General features: G+C 44.2%; 1 protein-coding gene across 1 annotated transcript in view; it reads right to left on the bottom strand.

The window, feature by feature from the left end:
- LOC310707418 (uncharacterized protein) overlaps positions 1-23,919 on the bottom strand; it is a gene marked incomplete at its 5' end in the record, with an annotated part of 471,308 nt that overhangs the window by 8,042 nt on the left and 439,347 nt on the right. The window contains one exon of the mRNA XM_083504614.1: positions 1,408-1,527. Coding sequence (XP_083360740.1) covers positions 1,460-1,527 — 68 coding nt within the window. The 3' untranslated portion in view covers positions 1,408-1,459. The remainder of the gene's footprint in view (positions 1-1,407; positions 1,528-23,919) is intronic.

The raw sequence follows: 23,919 nt of genomic DNA, 5'->3' as shown, positions 1-23,919 counted from the left end.
TCTAGAACCCCCTCTTGCTTATGAGTGGATTTGGTCAAGGAATTACATATAGCATAACTTGATGTTGTGATTATGTAGCCACCTTGCAGCCCTCAGTAAAACTTTCAGAACTACTATACACCTGTGGTTTTTGCATTCTTACATACGCTTCACAATTTATTTTGTGTATGGATAAGGACGATTGCTGGTTTGACTATATCCTGGAGCTGAGAACTGTTTTGTAGATCCGAAAAGCTAATTAAAAATATACTGAAACCAGGTGATGCCTGCAGAAGGGATAGAGAACCAGCAGGAGGAGACCTCAACGTGGAGGGGCGGGGTGGGACAAAACCAGAGTTAGTTGACTGCCTGTCATTGGCTCCGGCTCCACCTACCGTCTGGTCTCCCCAACTTCTGCCCAATCATTCTCATTGCTCAACAGCGGCTGCTGGCCATAGGTCTGTGGTGGAACATCTGTTCTGCATACAGAAGGCTGCAGGTTAAATCCTAGACATCTCCAGGTAGGGTGCCTGGAGCCTTGGGGAGCTGCTGCCTATCAGGGTAAATTATACTGGTCTGACTTCCTAGGTTTCTAAGCCCCTGATGTTCTCTAAGAAAGCCTATCCAGTCTCACTAGCCCAGGCATAGGCAAACTCCGGCCCTCCAGATGTTTGGGACTGCAATTCCCATCATCCCTGACCACTGGTCCTGCTAGCTAGGGTATGATGGGAATTGTTGTTGTTGTTTAGTCGTTTAGTCGTGTCTGACTCTTCGTGACCCCATGGACCAGAGCACGCCAGGCACTCCTGTCTTCCACTGCCTCCCGCAGTTTGGTCAAACTCTGGTAGCTTCGAGAACACTATCCAACCATCTCATCCTCTGCCATTCCCTTCTCCTTGTGCCCTCCATATTTCCCAACATCAGGGTCTTTTCCAGGGAGTCTTCTCTTCTCATGAGGTGGCCAAAGTATTGGAGCCTCAGCTTCAGGATCTGTCCTTCCAGTGAGCACTCAGGGCTGATTTCCTTAAGAATGGAGATCTTCTTGCAGTCCATGGGGCTCTCAAGAGTCTCCTCCAGCACCATAATTCAAGAGCTGGATGGGAATTGTAGTCCTAAACATCTGGGGGGGGGCAGAGTTTGCCTATGCCTGCACTAGCCCTGGAGAAGGGCAGACTTGTGACCCAGCAAGGGGAGCTGGCCGAGAGAAGTAGTGGTTGCCCGAGACTTGCAAAGCAAAGCGAAACCTTTCAGAGGCTGCCCTGCTTCGAACCCGGGGCAGATGCAAACAGGCTGTCAGAAAATGATTGATCAACCTCGTGTGCAATTCACCCGACAGGGATCAGAAGGAGAAAAACTTCAGCGGAGCCACGTAATGTGAGTTAATGAAATCATATTTAACTAAGGGTGTGTATTTAGACTTGATCTTACCTTGGTGACTTAGCCATTAGTAGGAATTCATTGTTTACTTTCAGGATTCTTATCAGGACTTAGCCTGTATTTGCACGTGATTCCTCCTCCTCCTGCTGCTGCTCCAGCTCCCACCACCCCCTGCAAGAAAAGAAAGAGGGAGGGAAGGAAAGTATTGCTCAACATGATGCATCTACTCTAGCTCAGAAATAAATGAAAACACGGCAGGAAGCTAAGCACAATTATCTAATCTGTTTAAAATGGTTATGATTTCTTTCCTGCTTGAAGCTGCTTCGTGGTTCCCTCCTTAGGAAAAGTGATAACAACCGTAGTCAAAGCAGAGCGTTAAGTTTGGCGAGTCCCCACAAATGACAAAGGGGCGAGGGAGGCAGGCTAGAAATTTAGAGGATGTTATGACTTATGCAGACCAATTTGTCTACCCTGTTGGGTTTTGCCCTTCATTTGGATCTCCTAGATTCTAATGGATCACAAAAAGGGCAAAATCACAGAGAACCATACCCTTCAAAAGAGGTTTTGGGGCAAATTTATGCAACAGAGGTCTGCCTCGGGTGAGTGGAGATGGACAAATCTGTCACTTTTTGTTTCTCCTGAACTTCTTACTTCTTCCGACTTGTGTTTAACTGGCCACATTTCTGCATTAGTTTGTTTTTAAAATTCGTCATTAAAATTTGTTAGCATTTTGATGTGAATTTCTCCTGTTTTCCCCATTGCAATACACTTTGTATCCCATTTTCACCAACTTGTATACTTTTATGAACACTTTTCCTCCAGTACATATGCTGCTGCTTTTCGTAGGCACATTTCGGTTGGGGAACCTGCATCAGAAAGTTTGGAGAAGTTTGCAAATTTCAAAGGGTATCTGCATTTCAATGCACACATTGTTTCTGGAGGTGTGAATTAGGTAGGTTTGCATCGAAATGTGAACTAAATTGAATTCTTCTCCTCTCTACCCCCCACCCCAATCCTTATTGGCTACTAGCCAAGGTAGTTTTATGCAGCCCCTGGGATCAGAGGCAATATGCCAATGAAGACTAGTTACTAGGGAGCTGCAGGTGGAAAATCTGTGGTCTTCAGGCGCTGCCTGTGGACTTTTCATAGACAATCATTTGACTGCTAAGTGAAATAGGGTAGGAGACTACGGGGCCTGTTGATCTGTCCCAGCAGGGTTCTTGTGGTCTTAAAACAAAAAAATTGAAATATTGGCGACTAAAGAGGCTTGGGGGGAAATAGAAAAGTCTTCATCCAGTTCACCAGTCAAAACTCCCTGAGGAATGAATTCCACCAGAGAGCCGCCATCATGCTTGCGGTGTAGAGCAACCCCTAGTGGCAACCAGCACCAATCGGAGCAGCACACTGCTGTCACATGGGTTAAAATATGGCCAACCAAACACTATACCATGGGCTCCCTCAATGGGGTTAGAGGAGCCTTTCTCAACCTGTGGGTTTCTAGATGTTGCTGAACTACAACTCCCATCACCTCTAGCTAGCAAGGGCAGAGCTCAGGGATGATGGGAGTTGTAGTCCAACAACATCTGGGGACTCACAGGTTGAGAACCGCTGGGTTAGAGAGTTGAATGGTTTTGTTATATATATAATTAAAAGCGGCATACAAATTCTTTTAAATAAATAAACGAATAAGCCCAGGTAACATATTGTGCTTATTAACAGGGTTCCATACAGCTCTCTGGCCAGGTTATAAAAATGCAAGTCTGCAGCCAGGCCCCTAGTCAAGGACGGAAAACAGGGCAGGGGAAGTCTGAAGGTTCCCATGTTGTTAAGTGTGGGGGTAGCACACTTGTACACCCCCAGAACACAAGACACAGGGCCTGAGCCTCGGCATGTGTGACTAGCATGACAGAGCCGTACTGGTCCACATAGGAACCAACCTCGAGGGCTAAGGTCCCTTCGGGTCCCCCAATAAAATATTTGAAGGGGCTGGGCCCTCCCAGAATTGATGGACCTTGCCATTCAAATGGTATGCATGCACTGTGTATTGTGATCGATTATGCAAAGCGGGGTTTACCTGCCTCCCCCCAGCAAATATTTTATTCAAGTTGGCACCCTTGCTGGTAAAGGTAAAGGGACCCCTGACCATTAGGTCCAGTCGTGACCGACTCTGGGGTTGCGGCGCTCATCTCGCTTTATTGGCCGAGGGAGCTGGCGTACAGCTTCCGGGTCATGTGGTCAGCATGACTAAGCCACTTCTGGCGAACCAGAGCAGCGCACGGAAACAGCGTTTATCTTCCCACCGGAGCGGTACCTATTTATCTACTTGCACTGTGATGTGCTTTCGAACTGCTAGGCTGGCAGGAGCAGGGACCGAGCAACAGGAGCTCACCGCGTCGCGGGGATTTGAACTGCCGACCTTCTGATCGGCAAGTCCTAGGCTCTGTGGTTTAACCCACAGCGCCACGCGCGTCCCCTACCCTTCCTGGTACAGCAGCTGTTTTGAGTGCAGAAGCTTCAATCCCCAGCTTTTCCAGGTCCCTCTAGAAGGGACTCATGCCTTAAACCCTAGAGAGAGCTGCCAGTGTAGACAAGACTGAGCTATATGGACCAATGGTCTGATCCATCAGTATTAGGCACATTGCACAGAATTCCCCTCTGTTTTCTGCCTCACCCACCCAATTTCAAGCAGGATATCGACGAAGAGCTGGAAATTCTGTGAAAATCCTGCTGGCAGCAGGGCTTTCGGACACAATTCTCATGGGTTTCATGTTGCCTGTCCTTTGTGCATGCTCAATTACACCTGAGTTTCATACTGAAGAGGCTCACTCGTAAGTCTGCGGCTGGTCCCGAGAGAATTGTATGATCCTGTTTCTCTTGCCTAAAATGTCAGGGCAGTGTGTTCATAGTTCACGTCTCCTTTGCTAACAAACCTCTTGGATGTGGAGTCGTGCGCTGCACAAACGATACAAACAAGGGTCCACGATGATACACAGAGGATAAAGGAAACTCAAACACAAAACACGAGGAAAAGAATCTTTTCTCTGCCAACAATGAACGGACGGCCTGACCTATACAAGGGGACATGTAGAGGAAAACTCCAGCGGATGGCTTAGGAAAACAGACTCGGCAGCAGAGTTTTGTTCATAACTTCTTGATTCTATCTCCTCCAAACACTTGAATTCTAAGCTTCATCCTCTTCAAGTTACTTTGAAATTCTGAGATGATTCTAGTTTTAGTAGCTTAATCCAGCCAAAGGTATGTCTTTCAGATGTGACATATCTGGAATTCAGATTTTTTATGATATATATATATATATATATATATATATATATACACACACACACACACACACACACACACAGAGTGGTATCTCGGGTTACATATGTTACATATGCTTCAGGTTACATATACTTCAGGTTACAGACTCCGCTAACCCAGAAATATTACCTTGGGTTAAGAACTTTGCTTCAGGATGAGAACAGAAATCGTGCTCCGGAGGTGCGGCAGCAGCAGGAGGTGCCATTAGCTAAAGTGGTGCTTCAGGTTAAGAACAGCTTCAGGTTAAGAACGGACCTCCGGAATGAATTAAATCCTTAACCTGAGGTACCACTGTGTGTGTGTGTGTGTGTGTGTGTGTGTGTGTGTGTGTGTGTGTGTATTTAACTGCTTTAGGCTGGCATCTTTCCATCTTTCTGCAGTTGGAGAGGTATCAAATATGAAAACTCACAGACTGTCCCCTATCAAATACAGCATATAGTATGACATACCAAGTGTACTAAATACCACTGCATGTCATCTATCAATCAATGTCAAATAAGTGGAATGATATATGTGTTTACTCGGAGGTAAGCCCCATGGAGTGTAAAGGGACCTAATTTCCCAGTTGAGTGATAATAGGGCAACAGCTTAAATGCTGGTATGTTAGTTCTCAGCAAGCAGATGATAAACCATCAGCTTATGAAATAAAATATGAATATAAAATATTCTGTGAGTGCATGGCTAATATTTATTTCTTCATTTATTTCCCTTACCTTCCTAACCCGATCGCTCATCCCAGCTGGGTTCCCAAGCTGGCTATTCTCTGAGTATTTGAACACACAGATTCTGTTGATCAGAATTCACAGAGGAGAACTTTGGGGAACAAATCTGCTTCACTTCAAGTTAAAATACTTGCATAATGGGGTGGTAGTCCACTGTGTTTTACTTAGAGTAGACCCATTGAAATGAATGTGATTACAGCCTCTGACTGTGGAGGCAGAGCAGAGGGGTACTTACTGAACTCAAGGGAGCCTGCTTCAGAATAGGCATAGGATTGCACTTATAGCTCTTTAGGGTCTTTCAGAATGATGTACGCCAAACAGCAGCAGCAGCAGAGAATAGAGCATACACTTCAGAAGGATCGCGAAAACAAGGCAGAATGATGTTACCTGACAAAGAAAAAGATGAATATTGTCTTTAGGCAGACACGCCCTCGAGGGTGTTATCACTCATAAATCAGAAGATAAATCAAATGAATTGCGTGTGCCAGAAGCTGTCAATCACTGCCAGCGAAAATTCTACTGTTACTTGCCAAGTGAAATTCAGAAAGCCAAGGCAGAGAAAAAGAGAGGAGGAAAGAAGGGGTGGATATTCATGCCACCATGCTGAACACAGCTTGCAGTTTGAATCGTCAGTGGTAACGCTCCTGCATCGCCAGGTTTTGCCCTTGCTTAGTGGCAGTTCAGTATGCATTTTGTATTGTGTTTCTCTGCTTTTCTTCCTTGTTTTGAAAACTTTTTAATGGCTATTTTAATTGCACTTCTCACCCCTCAAAGGACATCAGTGTACAAATGTATTAAATGGGATGAAATGAGCTGGAAGTTCGCCTGTGCTGGGAAAGGGGGAGTGGCTCAGGAAGGCAGGTGTGTGAAGTGCCAGGCAAATCAATCACACCCCCATGTAATTGTCTTTTTTAAAGGGAAAATGTGAATAAATTGAGGATTCATCTCTTGGAGGTGGGCTCGCTGTGATAACTGGAAGTGCAACCCCCATTTTCTGAGGCATATTCTTTTATCAAATTGTGTTGGTTACAGACAGGTGAGGCTGCGTTAATTTTGCAGTGCGCTTTTCAAACTTGTACTGAGGTAATCTAGAGCCTGCTGTAAAAGCTGGATTCTGTGCACTGAATAAATTCTGTGCACTGAATAAATTATGCAGATTAGATGACACTTGCCTATTCATCTTTCCTTCGCATAACGCATTCTGCTTCTGGGCAATCATGAACAGATGGAACAATGATTTACAGAGCACGGAAACCTCACTGAATGATAGCAGAAATCCTATAAGTCTTTTCAAGGTGTGGACATTTTGCCATGCCCACCAGAGGTACCGCCTTGGGCTAAAGATGGGGTGCGGGGAGGAGACACCAGGTGGAGACATGCCATTGGGAGGAAGCCTTGCCCAGTGCTGTGCAGCTCCAACGGCCATGGCTCCTCTTCTCCCATGCTCAGGAGGAACCTCTCTTTGCTGCTGCCCTGCGCTTGGCTCGGTGGTTCGACCTCCTCTGAACCCTCCATATTGAGGGGCTGAGCCCCCTGCAAAGGAACATTGAGGGCCCTGGCGACACCTCTGCCTCCTAGAGTTGGTGCACCTGATGCCCACATATTACCATATTTTTTGCTCTATAAGACTCACTTTTTCCCTCCTAAAAAGTAAGGGGAAATGTGTGTGCGTCTTATGGAGCGAATGCAGGCTGCGCAGCTATCACAGAAGCCAGAACAGCAAGATGGATTGCTGCTTTCACTGCACAGCGATCCCTCTTGCTGTTCTGGCTTCTGAGATTCAGAATATTTTTTTTCTTTCTTGTTTTCCTCCTCCAAAAACTAGGTGCATCTTGTGGTCTAGTGCATCTTATAGAGTGAAAAATACTGTAGTTAAAACAGGGTGCAGTAGCTTTTTCAGACTAGGGACCTTGTTCCTTTCTGAGCAGCCTCCCAGGGGCCACATGTGAGTGGTGGGCAGAGCCAAAGGCAAAGGGGGAGGAGCAGTTGGTGTAAATTTCACCTTTGCACAGTAGGCTAGTTTCTACCCACACTCACTTGCCCCTCTCTATCCTCTACCCAAGCAAGAAAGAGTGCTAGGATGCATTCCAGCCAGGCAAATATATATATATATACAGGAGGGTGCAAAACAGGTTCGGTGAGACGATTAGCTTGGAGAAAGTGGGTGTGGCTAAGAAGGAGGTGTGGCCTGGGGAGAGTTGTGAGACCCAGATGGAGACGCCTGAAAGGTAGAATTTGGCTCCTGGGCCTCAGGTCACACACCTGAGGTTAAAGCCTATTTCTGCAGCCATGTGGTCTAGAAACCTATTTTCTAGAAACAAATAGAAGCCGGGGTCCTCAGGATGTTGAGTGTCAGATCCGGCGATAAATGCTGCGCCTGCAGATTTCCTGTGGTTGCCAGTCCTGGCAAGAGCGGTTGTATTTCACTACCATGTCCTGTCCGTGAATGTTCCTGCAAATGACCTCCGATTGCTCAGTGTCTACGGTTGAAATGCTGAGTCACTCACCCCATACGGGCCACTGGTCTCACCCATTCATCGTGGCAAACCAGCACTAGGGATCTAACTTCAGCATCTATTTTATTTACACATGCCCCCCCCCCCCAATTTAGCCATCAAAGAGCCATTATCCGGAGCTAGTCAAACAAATTGTCAGGTCATTGATGTACCTGACTTTATGGAACATCTGCGAATGTGTATTTGGGAAGAGATACAAACGCCTTTAGGAGCATTTTGAAGTTAGCTGGCAAATCAGCTACCCCAGTCAAAAGATATCTCCCATTACAGATGATATAATGACTTTTGGTTTGCTTAAAGCCGAGGAAACATTGACACAGCGATTAAGAGGGGGGAGGGGGGAATAAGTTGTGGAGGGCCGGGGGGGGGGGGGCAGGAACAGAGAGAAAAAGAGAGAGAGAGAGAGAGAGTTACTTTATACCACCTGAATTCTGGTTGTTCCTGGGGCCTAGACCCTCGTCTTATTTGAGGAAAGATTAGCTTGACAAATTGGATAAACATTTTATGCATGACAGGACGCTGATGGAGAGCCCGTTCTGCAAGCACACCTGTTGGTAGTTTGCTTAGCGTGTGACCAAGGTGTTCAGCTAGCCCTAAGTCCTCCCATGTTGCTCTGTTTACTGTTGGACAGGTATGGGCAGATCCGAGCTCAAGGCCTTAGTAACAGTTGCTGCAATCTTTTGCCAGTGACTTTAAAAAAAACACCAAAAAACAACCTCATTTTTAAAAACTAGACTAGGCCACAGAAGTTTTCATTTAAGGAGGACTGCTGTCCAAGAAGCAGAGAAAATTGCAAAGACAATAATAATCATAATGCAATGACATTTGCCACCTCCCAGGGGCCAGGGGGTTTGGCTGCTCGCATGTCTATTATCCTCCTGAGAAGACCTTTGGCGTTTGGCCATTCTGCTCAAGAGACACTTAACAAAAGAACGATTCCGTAATTAATTTATGGGATTCGCTGCCACAAGATGTGGCGATATCCACCAATTGAGATGGCTTTAAAAGGGGATTAAACAAGTAAAACGAGGAGTATAAAGCTATCCATGACTACCCCTCATGATGGCTCCAGAATTTGAAGCATTATCCCTCTGAATACTTGGAAAACACCAGTGTGACAAGGCTGTTACCTTCATCTCTTCTCTGCGTACTTCCCAGAGGCACCTGATTGGCCATTGTGGGGAAAAGGATGCTGGACTAGGTGGAGCACTGCACTACTTAAATCCATCGGGGATCTTCTTATATTCTTACAAATTGGATGGAGTGCTTTCACTGATTTATTTGAGTGACTTTGATGCTTCTTTTCAAGATCATATCCTTCCAAAGAAATGCTCTCCCTACGGAGTTTTGCTCGGTGCCAACCAACTGTTTGGTTCAACATCTTGAGTTAAGGACCTTCCATGTTCACTCAAGCTCCAAAATGCTGGACAATTACATCTGCCAAGGGTCACACCCTTCACATATGCATTAATTAGACACTAATGATATGGGGACGCGGGTGGCACTGTGGGTTAAACCACAGAGCCTAGGACTTGCCGATCAGAAGGTCGGCGGTTTGAATCCCCAGGATGGGGTGAGCTCCTGTTGCTCGGTCCCTGCTCCTGCCAACCTAGCAGTTCGAAAGCACGTCAAAGTGCAAGTAGATAAATAGGTACCGCTCTGGCGGGAAGGTAAACGGCGTTTCCGTGTGCTGCTCTGGTTCGCCAGAAGCGGCTGTCATGCTGGCCACATGACTCGGAAGCTGTACGCCGGCTCCCTCGGCCAGTAAAGCAAGATGAGCGCCGCAACCCCAAAGTCAGCCACGATTGGACCTTTACCTTTACCTTAATGATATGATAGGATGTACTGTGCCTAATTCAACCTTCCCCGCTACCTTGTAGCTGGACAGAAGTCGGTGTAAGAGTGGTGGACCTAAATCCCAGATTTTTCTATTCCCTGTCATACATACTTAGCTCCAGTCCGTGCAACTGAAGCTATTGTTTATTTACGTTAGCCCTAGTGATCAGAAAGTGCAAAAAGACTGCCCAGGCAAGAGCAGGAATGAGATGCTATCAAAGAGGTCCATCAGCTTTCAGAAGTAGTAGGCCTCTTACATCCTGGCCTCCGGGCATGATTAGGCACAGAGAGTTGTTCCTACAATGTAATCCCCCGACCTTGTGTTTCATTAGTTGAGTGTGCAGTCACTCAATATTCTGCTGGGGGGATTTAAATTTGACTGAATCATTTTACAGAGCTAGATTAGTTCTGCTTTTTAAGAAAAGGCGCTGATTTTGTTGTGCTTTTTTGAAATTGCTTTTAATATTTATGTGGGAAAGTTTCCTGCTTGCATTCCTGTCTCTTTGAAAGATGAGCACAACTCAGTACCAGGCACAATTCATATATTTAAATCTAGTAAACTCAAGTTGCCCATTTAGTGTGAATCTGGCCTATGCCATTGGTAGTCCAAATGTTTCACAATGGGTCCGTATGGAAATATTCAGCCCCTATGGAAATATTCAGCATGTCCTAGGAAATATTTCATGAATGGAGGGGTGGATCAAGTTGGTGTTGAGTTGTGCTCAGGGACTATTATGGATGAGTTAAGCGGTAAGAACTGCTGAATAAAACAGAGAAATGCAAATCTGCTGTCGAGTCCCAAAATTCATGATTACAATTTAGCAGAGAGTAAAGCAACCTAGCAGAAAGCACGTCAAAGTGCAAGTAGATAAATAGGTACCGCTCCGGCGGGAAGGTAAACGGCGTTTCCGTGTGCTGCTCTGGTTCGCCAGAAGCGGCTTAGTCATGCTGGCCACATGACCCGGAAGCTGTACGCCGGCTCCCTCGGCCAGTAAAGCGAGATGAGCACCGCAACCCCAGAGTCGGCCACTACTGGACCTAATGGTTAGGGGGTCCCTTTACCCTTTACCTTTTTAAAGCCACCTTTCAATGCTAAATCCCCTTTCAGAAAAGTATTTGAAAGTCTGCAATTTCCCTTCAAGACTATATCCATGTCCATCCTGATCAACATCCTGTGCTGTGAAATCCAGTCCTCAGATAATGAATGGGGGAAGTGCCAGGCATGCTGCACAAGAGGTAGACTTGTGATGAACACATGACTGCTTGCCTTAAAAAAAAAAAAGTAGAGTAGACAGCATCCATAGAGGATATCACTCACCAAGAGGGGACTACAGTGTTTTGACAAGAAAGGGATTTAACAAGGGGGCAACTGTGTGATAAGGTGGGAGCAGGGGTTGTTTTGTTCTTATTATGTACTTTGTGGTTTTATTCTGTATTTTATCCTGTGAACAGCCGTGAGATCCTCAGATGAAGGGATGTATATAAAAATAAATAAATAAATAATTCTAAAAACAGTGGCATACTTTATGGATGGTGCTATAGAAGTGCCCTCCAGCACTAGAGTCGTTTTTAAGATCTTGCCAGAGCAGTCTTATAAGTGAGCTCTGTTCAGTTCAGTGGCACAAACTCCCAAGTAAGCGGGGTACAGGACTGCAGCCTCAGCCATGGCTGCCCAGGCCACTGATCTGAAACAGTCCCATCCGAGACCAGGGAGAAAAGTCGGTGGAAGAAGACTGGAAGAAATTTTAAGACTATCTACAGAAATATTGTAAAATTAATGAATGATAGAATGATGTTGGATGGCAACTAAGGGGTTTCCAGCTGTAATGATTTAAGAGAATATGAAAAAAAGGGTTATAAATGGGTTAAAATCTAATGGTAAGGATTTGCTGAACCAATAAATTGAAGTGGAATACAAAAAAGGGAGGTATGAGGAGGTCCGGGAAATAAGCTAAAAGAAAATAAGTAAAAGAAAAAATGTATGTTTTTAACTGTTTTTATTTTGTATTTTTCTTTTTTTTTCTTTTTTACTGTTATATTTCAAAAAATAATAATAAATATTTTATTAAAAAAAATAAAAATGAAACAGTCCCATCAGAGAAGTTAACCTTATGATGGTAATTTCCCTGGCCTATCACCCAGGAAAGCTTCCGTGTGCAAACCACTGGTGAGATGATTTGTAGAATGAAATAAAGGAAATACCACACCCATCAGACACCTCAGAAGTAAGGTAGACACAGCAGAGACCCTGCACCCCATCCTTGAGGAGCTCATCTATTTCTCTCTCTCTCCCTTTCCCTAATTTTTGAATACAATTTCTTGTCTCATTCGTTGATGGAGAATGGCGAGGTAAATTTCCAGGATGAATTTTCAACACGGCACTGTTCAAAATCATACTGAGCGATTTTGCTGCTGGGATCAGAATTCTTCCTCCTCCCTTTGAAACTCCTCAAATGTTCCACCTGAACAAGAACTGCTTGCACTCACCTCAAAATTCCATTTCAAGGGCAATATGGCTGCGAGCAACTCTATTTCATACCTAGGCATGAAATGAACCACTGGAGTCCTCTGGCAAACCAAATCCACACAATTAAATGTCGAACTGTGGATTTGTGGCAAAAAGAAACTCACAAAAAGGCAAGGTTTCCATCCCACCTCCAGATAGAAACACTCCTTTAAGGCACATGCCCTGAAAAAAGCCGTTTAACCAAAGTTTGATGTAATCAACGAAATCACTTCACTTTTTAAAAAATTGTTTTTCTTGTGCGTAAGGCTGTGTCTTTCAAATAATCCACAAGCAAATAGCTCTATTCCATAGATGAGAAATTATAAAAGACCATGTAATCAGCTGACAAAGGCACTGAAAACAACTCCAGAGGAAACGCTTAGCTGTTCTTACAAAGCTACAATCCTCTGTTCTGTTTTCTCCGCCTACTCTTTAAGTGTAGACTCCTGACATTTCTTGCCTCACAACTGGACTTTATGAATGAGACCCGGGGGATGTTTTCTGGTAAAGAATCATAAAGGGAAGGAATTATAGTATTACTGAGGAGTGAGCTGGTTTTCCAGTTGCTACCCAGATCTGAATGAATAAGCAGAGCGTTGGTTTTCTCCCAGTGGCAACAAATGCATGAATCAGTTTTCTAACGCTGAATTGTTACAGAAAGCTTGGATGAGCCAGCCAGCTAAGCTGAAGGAGCTATCAACACCCAAAATAAATTGCAGTGTTATATTTAGTGACGCTTTGGTGGTTTTTCTGAAGTCCTGTTACGTGCAGCTGAAGGTTTGGGAATTTATCCAAAGTCTATAGCAGCTACTTCAGGCCCAACAATTGATCTGGGAAGATGACAAAATAGGCAGCCTTTAGTTTCCACTTCCAGGTTTGCCAAAGCGGCTGGAACAATCTGCCCTAGTCTATTTGTATTTATGTGAGTTCACATGAATTTTTAAATGTCTCCCTTTTCATAACCATGTAGCTGCATAAAGCAAAACTACATTCTATTTTTTAAAGGTGTTTGTTCAAGTATAGCATTTTTATTTATTTTGAAAAATGTCTAAGCTACATAATAAAAACAAACCCTTGCATCAATGTACATAAAACAAAATAACATTACCCGTAGCACAGATCAGAAAACAAGCATACGTAGCTAAATTATCCATGTGGATAGGCTTTGCTGAAATGAGAAACACTTTAAAGTGGGTATCTAAAGCAACATGGCAAGGGTAGGGTCTCTGGCAGTGTGAATACTTGGACAATATTCAAGCTTCAGCTGCAGCATTTGTCACCATCTGATCTATAGCAGTCAGTATTTTATGATATTGTTAAATACTGACTGCTACATATGAGATGGCATCAAATGTTGAGTTTCTGACAGAAAAGGGGCATTCTGAATCAGCATCCAGCAGCTAGCACAATAGACTTTGTTTGTTTGTTTGTTTGTTTGTTTGTTCATTCGTAGCAACCAGTTAAAAGAGATTTGGGCTTTTCATGTTAAATTTCAGTTCAAAATTTCTGACATCAAAAATCTGGATTTCAAAATCTGGAAAATGCATCTGATTTTTAAGTTTGACAAAAAAAAATTAATCATTCCAGCTACCCTCTGTTGTGTGACCAATTTGAGTCACCCTTAATCTATTTTGTGTAGCTGTTTAAATGATGAATTTGGGAGGGGGGTTTGCCTAATTTGAATTCTACAGATTCTCAAAGAAAGGGGGGGGGTGGACCTTACCAAAGATTTCTTCTACAAATCTTCTCAACAGGGGACACCTTGGGGGAATTTGCCCAACACACAAAAGATCTCCCACAGTTAAGGAAATCATGCAAATTATTTCTTCTTTTTCACCTCTGTGTGCTGACCTTTTGACCCTCAAACAGAGCACATCTTTGCAAAGCTGCTTTTGTAGATTTACTTATGCTGACGTGTTGGTAAAGAGTGGCGATGAAAAAGAGAAAGGGGAGACAGGCACAAAATGCAGTGTGAACATATTATTTCTGGGAGGGGAAAAACGTGGGAAGACCTAGGAGAAGGTCTCGCACCCTACACAGACATGGGTAATTTGCAGGCAAGTAGCCAGGAGTTGAGAAGGATAGGGGATATTCTGTTCTGAGTAATGGCCACTGTACAGTGAAGCCGGAGAAGGAAGAGGGTTGCGCCGATTCCTGTGCGGATCACTTCTCCTGTTCTCAAACATGCTCAAACAGGGAAGGGCTGGAGGTTGGTGGTAGAACATCTGCTTTGCATCCAGAAGGTCCCAGGTTCAATCCTGAGCATCTCTAGGTATGGCTGGGAGTTGTTGTTGTTGTTTAGTTGTGTCTGACTCTTCGTGACCCCATGGACCAGCGCACGCCAGGCACTCCTGTCTTCCACTGCCTCCCGCAGATTGGTCAAACTCATGCTGGTAGCTTGGAGAACACTGTCCAACCATCTCGTTGGGAGTTGTCCAACAATCTCACTGGGAGTTACTTACACCTGAAACCCTAGAGACAACCCTGCTGTCAGTCAGTGTAGACAATGGCCTGACATGTGTAAGTCCTACATCGCTATGCCCTTAGGAGAATGGATCATACCCATCAAAGATGCTTTTATTGTCACCTGTGAAAACTCTCCCAGACTTGCAAACTGAAAGTGTTCCTAGCGCCATTGCTCTCTGGCTTTACAATAATCCCACAAACTTGCTGGATCACTTTGGCAGTGACGAAAGAGAGGGTAATAGGATCTGGGTTGGCCCTGGTGGTTTGATCAAGGCTTCTGCAGCTGCCGTTGGTGACTCACTCAAAGACTGCGCAGCAGTAACAAAGAGGATAGGAAACTGAAGGGGAACTCTCCGAAAAGCAAGGAATATTTGGAAGGGCAGTTTTTATTCTTAAAAAATCAGGAGAAGTTCTCCTGACATATCGCTGCCTTTGTGCCACCTTCCTCTGATGTGCCATTCATCAACACTGTGTACACATGTAGGCGTGCATGTTTAGCCTGTTCCTAGTCCACAAATACCTGCCTTTGCACCTGGATGCCTTCAGAGAAGCAGGTGAACCCTTTCCAAACATTTGGCACAGAAGTTAAGCTTATCATGGATATCATCATGACCCTGAATTTGTGTTCAAACACTGAGGCTTTGGGTGTCTCCACAGTGATGTGCGACTCAGCGTGCCGAGGAAGACCCAGCTGTAATCAAAAACCAAGCAAAGCCCTGTCATCACAATGTGTTTAATGAAAATGATCCCATGCCAAGTATAAGATACGTAGGCTCTGAAGATGCAAGATGACCATTCCTGAAATCTGGCATGAATTAGGCATTACAAGAATCAATCAATTGGCCTTCGGAATCCACAGCCAAATCGGTGGTTAGAGAAGCAGAGCTGGACTGAGAAGACCTGGTGTCAAGTCCCTGCTCAAGTAGAAAATGTCAGGGCCAGCTCAATTATTGGGTAGAATAAATCAGTGCCTCAAGCAGTTGATTCTGGCACCCTTAAAGATCCTCTGTTATTTAATTCAGTTTATACGTGTGTTTGTTGGAAGCCACCCAGAGTGGCTGGGGCAAACCAGTCAGATGGGAGGCATTTAAATAATAAATTATTAATGTTGTTCTTGTGTGTATACATGCACATTCACACACTTACATGCACACACATGCAAATTTGGTTGTGCATGCAGAGACAACTCAATATATTTCCATGCTTTAGGCAGACTGTTCAAATGGCATCCCACGTCTTCCTATTGGTGATTTTGTTGTTGTTTAGTCATTTAGTCATGTCCGACTCTTCCTGACCCCATGGACCAGAGCACGCCAGGCACTCCTGTCTTCCACTGCCTCCCGCAGTTTGGTCAGACTCATGCTGGTAGCTTTGAGAACACTGTCCAGCCATCTCGTCCTCTATCATCCCCTTCTCCTTGTGCCCTCCATCTTTCCCAACATCAGGGTCTTTTCCAGGGAGTCTTCTCTTCTCTTCTTTAATATTGGTGATATTAAAACCCTATTCCAGGGATGTGGACTCTCAAGCCTGGGGATGAAATGCGGCCCTCTGTGTCTCTCCACCTGGCCCTTGGAATGCTCCCCAAGCAGCATGCCTCCATGGCCCTGTTTCGCAGCCCAAATGGTGTTGTCTGGCTGAAATTTCTGCTTGATCTCTAATAATGCCTCTTGCCTGCCTGGATGGAAGTTTTGAGGAGGGAGGGGGTGCATGAGCATGTGTAGAAACTAGCCTATACTACAAAAGTGAAATTTGCATTCATTGCTCCTCCCCTTTTTGCCTCTTGCCCTGCCTGCCGCTGGCTTGTGGCCTCTGGAAGCTTGCTCAGAAGGAAATACAGACCAATTCAGACACTCATTCCCTCCTCACATTACCACTGCTTACTGCCCCTGACGCACCTCTTGTCGCCCTCTCTGCTCTTCACACGTTAGAGGAGCTCTGGAGCTCTGTTGCCTTCATGCCAATTGGTGTAGACAATATTGAGAGAGGTGGACCCACAGCCTGTTGCAGAACAGAAAACTTCTTGCGCTTGCACCAGTGTTCCAGTTCTGAAGTTGATGTGACAGCTATACATTCATTCATTTAATGAAATTTATATGCCACAAGTTTGTAGGGGGGGGCTCAGGGTGGTTCCTAAAGCGGCTTCATGTTCTTAAAGCATTAAAAATGTGTTTGGGTTCAATAAGAAAATACGTATTGTTGTATATATATTTCACATTTCCCCAAAATTTCCATTTATTTATTTGTTTGTTTCGGGGGGGGTGAGTTGGGTTTTTTGCTTGCATAGCTTCAGAATGCCTGGAAATTCTACCTCTCCAAGTTCACTACCGTCCCTAGTGCCAGGCTTGCGACTAGACTGGTTGGCAACTTCAGCCTGTGATAGCTCCAACTAAGCAGGGAAATGGGCGTGGTGGCCCAAAATATCTGGCTGAGGAACGCTGGCCTATGAGGGTCCTTGATCAAGTCTTGGAGCCCCTTCTATGGGCACAATATCAATTAGTTGTGCTCAGACGTGACATGTCTGAAGTCCATTTCACGAGGTTTTCATCCACCCAAAATTAGGCAGTGCATTGTTATTTCATGCATTTAAATGCCTTGATTGCAGGAAAGCCTCTATGCAGTTTATGAGCAATATTAACATTACCGATAAAAAGGATAGCCTTGCCAAAGCAAAAATGTTTCAAGCGGGGAGTTCCAAAGTTTAGGGGCCATTTGAAGAAAAGATTGATTTTGTACAGCTGCAGAACTCACGGCTCCTATAACAGGGCTATCTCCTCAGACCAAAGTAGTCAAGTGGGCGCATATGAAATTAGGCCAGGCATGTCCAAAGTCCATCTCAGGGGCCTAATCTGACCCTCTGGTCAATTTATTCTGGCCCCAGTATATGTCCTGGGGTAAAATCCTTTAAAAAGCTGAACAACTTTGAGGGTAGAATTGCAAAAAAAGCTCAAGAACTTTGGTCGGCCCTCCCGCATGTTCACTTCATCAAATCTGGCCCTTTTTGAAAAAAGTTTGGGCACCCCTGAATTTGGCAATGTTTGCTCAGAAAAATGTCCAATTACTCCCAAGAAGTGTATGTACAGTTGCAGGTTTAGCATACTGAAGTCATTCAAGTCACCCTGCAGGTATCTGTTTTTAAAAAATAAATTTTATTAGTGTTCGAAAAAGAATTCAAAGATTAATATCAGAAACCTTTTTCTTAAGGATAAAAAAACTAATCTAAAGAAAAACACAGACCCAAAAGAAAAAGAGAGAAGAAAAAGAAGAAAAAAAGAGCCCTGCAGGTACCTCAAGGGAGTTCCCCTGCCTGCTCTTGCTCTCTTCTTGTGAATAGAATTGTGGGCCAGGTGGTACAAGTTCCTCAGAAATGGGTCGATCATTATATACCTCTCCAGAGTTCAAGTGCTGAGGGGGGAATGGCTTCAGGTAGCACCTGAAAGGGGTAGGAGATGAGCTGAAAGATTACACATCAAAAGTTGGGTGCCTTTCGTACAACAAATGGTTGAAATTATATGTAGTTATATGTCAAATGTGAAATGTTTTTTGTTTGGCTATCCTTTAGGAAAAGGGAGGAAGGAAGGGAGGAAGGAAGGAGCGATAAAGACACCTCCCTTACAGAAGTCAGGCTGGGATCAATAAAAAGCACTCATTTCTTTTTTTGTAACCAGCCTGTTCATATCTTGTTTAGTTTGAGGTCAGTGACCAGCGGCATCTGACCTACAGAAGTTAATTCTACAGAACAATAGGCAAGAGTTTCCGAGGCCTTATCCTATTACCTTTTGATACCAAATTAATTGTGTTTTTTCCACTCTCACAATGATTCCCTGACCCTCTCAGCTATGTGTGCTGCTGGCAAAGAATGGCAGATTAAATTTAAGTGAGGAGAGAGAGATCAGTTTTTCATCTGCTGGAGTTCCTTTATTATTAAAGGGATCTGGAAACCAGCTATTAATAGCAGGAATCTAGGCTTGAGCAATCCAGGCTCTGGCGCTGCTATCAGAATTCTAAGGATCTCCCGTATATTTTAAAAATAAATGAACTTAAGTTTTGTCTGTGCTATAAACCTGAATTGGTCGTGGCTTCCCCTGCCAGGGATCCTGGGGGCTGCAGTTCCATTTCACACATGCATAGTTGGGGTAGCAGGATCGATGTTAGGCCAGAGATCAGATCTCATGAAGGACTAAAGTGAGGGGAAGGAGAGAGAGGAGCAACGGAGGAGGGTTGAGCAGGATTTGGGCTCCACCTCTTCCTTGTTTAGTCTTTCACCATGTACTAAATTTTAGACTGGACCTGTCCTTGTAGCTTTGTATAGCATCTAGCTTGATAAAACACTTTGTTTGTGCTTATGTTTTCATCTTGCCACCTGTCAGATCAGAATCTTCAAGCCAGTTTGCAGGAGAAGCACATCATGTCACACCAGTAGGGATAACTACCCTGATCCCAAGTTCAATCCCTGACTTCTCCTGGTAGGAATGGGAAAGGTTTGTATCTGAAACCCTGGGGAGCGTCTACCAATCGGTGTTGACAATATCAAGCTGGATGGGTTGATGGGCTGGCTTAATATAAGGAAGATTCCTGTGTTCCTATAAATGGCATCATTTTTAATCGAAGCGGTCCTGAATCTTGAAGGACTGTCCTCTGGCCTGAGCAGCATGCAGATGCCCTCTAGGAGAATACAGAAACAAAGAGGGACAGTGCTTCCACACAGCAGCTTATTGTGGACTTAGTGCTGCTCATGCATCTTCATTAATTAATTAATTAATTAATTAATTAATTAAAATTTATACCCCACTGGATCGTAAAAACAAACAAACCCCGAAAAGCTCAGAGCAGTTCACACATGACAACAACTTCCTTGAAATGCCATCTCATTATTCCCCCATGCAATCTGGATTTACCAGTTCTGTAGAAAATCCATTTTTTTAAAAAACAGAATCAGTTAATCTCTATTACTGGGTGGGATAGGGAGGGAAATAGGGTGGCAGTTTGAGGACGGTGATGTGCAGATGTTGCCTTATCATCCTGGAGTCTACAACGTAGAAGCACCCCTACCATAGAACCCTAAACAGTTTTGCCAGAGCCAATGGTCTTTATTCCCTAGTAAGTATGTTTAGTGTTGCAACCTTTGTTCAGTCGGTAAATCAGCTGTGACATCTCTTCTTGCAACAGTTAAAGAAGATTGCTGATGTGGCATTTTTTTTATTTTATTTTTTTGAAAGGTCAGAACGCAAGGCGACTGCTTGGGAACCTTGGAGGATAATGGCCTCCGGTCTTTGTGTCTTCCTGCAGATACAGAGTCCTAGATCTAAATTGCTACTTTGTGGCATTTGCTGCCTTTGATCCATCTGCACAGCTCGCCGTTTTCTCTATGAAGTTGTTACGACCTCCCTTTCTGAGGCCTGGAGAAGCCCTGGCATATTGCTGGTTATCTCTGCAGAGTAGCCCTTCTGGGCAAAACAATAGCTTTCTTTATAGCATGATTGAGTTCAGAAATGTCTTTAAACTCCAGGCAATCAAATGTAAGCTGGTATCCCTGCTTTAAGAAAATAAAATAAAACCAGAAACCAGAAACAAATGAAAAGGCAGAAGTTCAATGGGCAAAGGATTCCTGTGTGCCCACAATGTGGTACGAGTTGTGATGATGCTCTGGCAGAAACGCACGTGATTAAAAGGCTACGTGTGCTGGAATGAAACAAGGAAGTCTTTAACTCACAAGAAGGCTTTTAAAATCTTTTATTCAATGCCTCCAGAGATTTAGGCTTCCCCTGATTTCTCACTGCGGAGGACAGTTTGAGCCTTGGTCATACCTTGAAAGACTTTAAACAGCTTGATGCTTGTACTTTGCTACAGGATCTAACAGCAAAGCCATGTGTCTAGGTATTTTAAACCTCAAGCTGGAGTCCACAGAAGGTTGTTCAAGGAGTCTCAGATGGTGTGGATAAAGGTATTTCAGGGTCATTGTAAACCCTATATTATTGAGGCCATACCTTTAAAGTTGATGATGGATTTAATTGAAAGCAGAGGGCTCAGAAAGGCAGCCAGGGAGCAATGGGGGCGATTTATTTTAAACTGCGTAAGAAGTCATGCCACCGAATGTCAAAGGAGATGCCGTGCTAATAAAATGGCACTGGACAAGCCAGCCAGAAAGGCTGAGGAACAGCTCAGATAAAAGAGCTAAGCCACAGATAGTGCGCCTGCGGACAAGCATTTTGGGGTGGTCTTAAGGGTGGTGGGAGAAATTCAATTCAGTTTGCATTTAAAGGCGAATCTGCCTAATTTGCATTCACTGATTCTGCAACACTTAATTTCCATTTCCGGAAATTTCCACCCGTAATTTCCATCCTTGGAAATTCGCACTTCTCCAAATTTTGCAATGTTCTCCAACCAAATAAAGCATTTACTGGAGAAAGTATGCATAAACAAATATATCATTTGTGGGACTCATTTCAGGGTTTTTGGCAAATGCTGATGATGAACCTGTTCTCTCTGGCTTTTGACACTTGAGATGTATGTTTTTAGAACTCACCTTATTTTTGCAGTTTTAAGTTATCTTAAGCTGTTTTTAGTACTGTGTGATACTGTATTTTAATTGTTGTAACCTGACCTGAGGCCTTAGTGTGAAGGGCAGGCAAATAAATAAATAACTAAATAATATGCTTAAATTAACACAAAAAGGCATTAGAGGAAATTGCTTACTGGAGCGTATTGGAGAAAATTGCATGCTAACACATGTATATTAGCAGAAAATGCTGACAACCTTTCATGAGGATCTTTTTTAAAAAATTGCAAACTTATAGGGAAAAGTGAAGAATCGAAGATTCGCAAAATGAGAAACTTCCACACAGACCTCTGAAAATGATAGAAAAGGTATGCATGAGCGTACATCAGATACAGTACAATGATGGTTATCAAGTCTTCCAGTTGCTCACAAGGGCTGTAGGGAAAGCTCCATCCAGCTCTATCACTAAGAAATGGGAACAGGTACTTTGAGAATTCAGCTGAGCAATTGTTACCTGCCCACCAGCGCTTTGCCTCTGCTATCTTGCTGGGGCTACAATGCCTCACCTTTCTTCCCATAATTTGAGGATTGCCACAAACCTTGGATCAATGAGAGCCTCTGATGGGGCAGGTCTGGTGGTTCCCCAGGTCCCTGAGGTTTGGCTGACCTTAACTAGGGACCAAAAGCAACACTCCCCATTCACAGTTCCCAGCAGGTGGTATACAGAGGCACACTGTCTCTGATCCAAGAGAGAGGCAACATAAAATAAGAGAGCCCTGCTAGACCAGCCCAAAGTCTTCCCCCCATATATGCCCACTCAGCCTCTTTGATCTGTGGAACTGGCACTGGTACAGGCACCACATAGGTCTTGTTACAAATATGTAAGAAATTGATCTTTTAGTGTGGCAGCACACTTTGAAACTCCCTGCTTATTGAGATCAGGCAGGTACACTCATTGTTCACCCACTAAAAACATTTTAGGCGAGCCTATCTAAACATGTAAGGGACGCGGGTGGCGCTGTGGGTTAAACCACAGAGCCTAGGACTTGCCGATCAGAAGTTTGAATAACTGCGACAGGGTGAGGTCCCGTTGCTCGGTCCCTGCTCCTGCCAACCTAGCAGTTCGAAAGCACATCAAAGTACAAGTAGATAAATAGGTACCGCTCCGGCGGGAAGGCAAACGGCGTTTCCGTGTGCTGCTCTGGTTCGCCAGAAGCGGCTTAGTCATGCCAGCCACATGACCCGGAAGCTGTACACCGGCTCCCTCGGTCAATAAAGCGAGATGAGCGCCGCAACCCCAGAGTCAGTCATGACTGGACCTAATGGTCAGGGGTCCCTTTACCTTTACCGTTATCTAAACATGTAGACTGGCGGCGTGTGTTTTTCAGTTTATGTTCGATCATTCTTTGAACATGTTGAATAGCTGTTCTTAACTGTGTTTTTACTGATAATTTTGTTCTAATCTTTTCATAAACTGCTTTGAGGTATTACAATCAAGTGTTATATAAATCTTGTAAAATAAAAAGATTTTTTTAGAAAGAAAGAAAGAAAGAAAGAAAGAAAGAAAGAAAGAAAGAAAGAAAGAAAGAAAGAAAGAAAAGACTCCAGTGCATCCCGACTGAATTAATTCATTGAAACATTTGATATCAAGGAGGCAAAATCAACTTCGGTCCCAAGTGGCTTGCCGACTTCTGCCTAAATAACCCCCTGCGAAGGAATGCAGTTTTGTTTTGTTTTTAAAGCAAGTTCTTCTGGTGGTATCTGTAGGGAATAAATCACCAACGATTTCTCTTTGGCTGCGAACAGTATATGTTTCCCTTATCCATCAAAACGTTTCTTTCTAACGCATTAGATCCTTGCTCTTTCTTCCGCTAAAGAAAACGTTGCCTTGCAAAATGTTTAATATGTTATCAGCCTTTAGAAGAGAGTGACGGGGTGGTGGTGGGGAGCCCTGCAAACTGATGGGAAAGGAGCCCAGTGGCTCTTGGGTTACGCTTCTCTAAGTCCTGCACTCTCTTCTGTTTGGGGCCTTTGTTCGGAGTCAATCACCCATTGAAAAGCAAGCCCTTCAGCTTATTATGCATTCTGTGTCTGAGGTGACCAGAACTATTTCCTGCATCTGGCTCTGGGTGCTAATTACCAGCTCAGGCACCTTGCAAATACCTCTGAAAACCTGTCACCCAGGAGGAAGAAGCTACACACTTTTCAGGCTTACACACTTATTACCTGTTCTCTTTTCAACTTCCTAAGTTGGAGCTGTCTAAAGACAGCATTTTTGTGTTGTTTGCAAGTGACTCTCTCTTTTTTCATCTCTCTCCTCCGTTCTGTCTCCCGCCCCCCAACTCTGCAGAGTGCTTTTCTTACCAGCCACACTGGTTGGGAGGCAAAAGAGAACAAGGGCAGGGAGTGGGGGGGACTACGCAGTAAACCCGTTTCTCCAGGAGAGGGATTTCATCAACTGAAATTCCCCCGCCCCTTGTTGCTGGTATTTTCTCTCCTGCACCACAAACCACACACTGCACATATGTATTATCTAAACTTTATCTCAAGTTCTGACCTATTTCTAATGGCTGAGCTTGAGCGATTGCACCCTAAAGGAGCAGCAGCGACAACGACAACGACAATAACAACACCCCACACCCACACACCCACAATTTTATTGTACAATAGGATACAATAAACATTAAAGTAATTTATTGCTGA

Source organism: Podarcis liolepis (genome assembly GCF_965112155.1).
Source record: "Podarcis liolepis genome assembly, chromosome: 5".
NCBI lineage: Eukaryota > Metazoa > Chordata > Lepidosauria > Squamata > Lacertidae > Podarcis > Podarcis liolepis.
The sequence above is the reverse complement of the archived record's forward strand: the minus strand, read 5'-3'. Positions and strand labels throughout refer to the sequence as shown.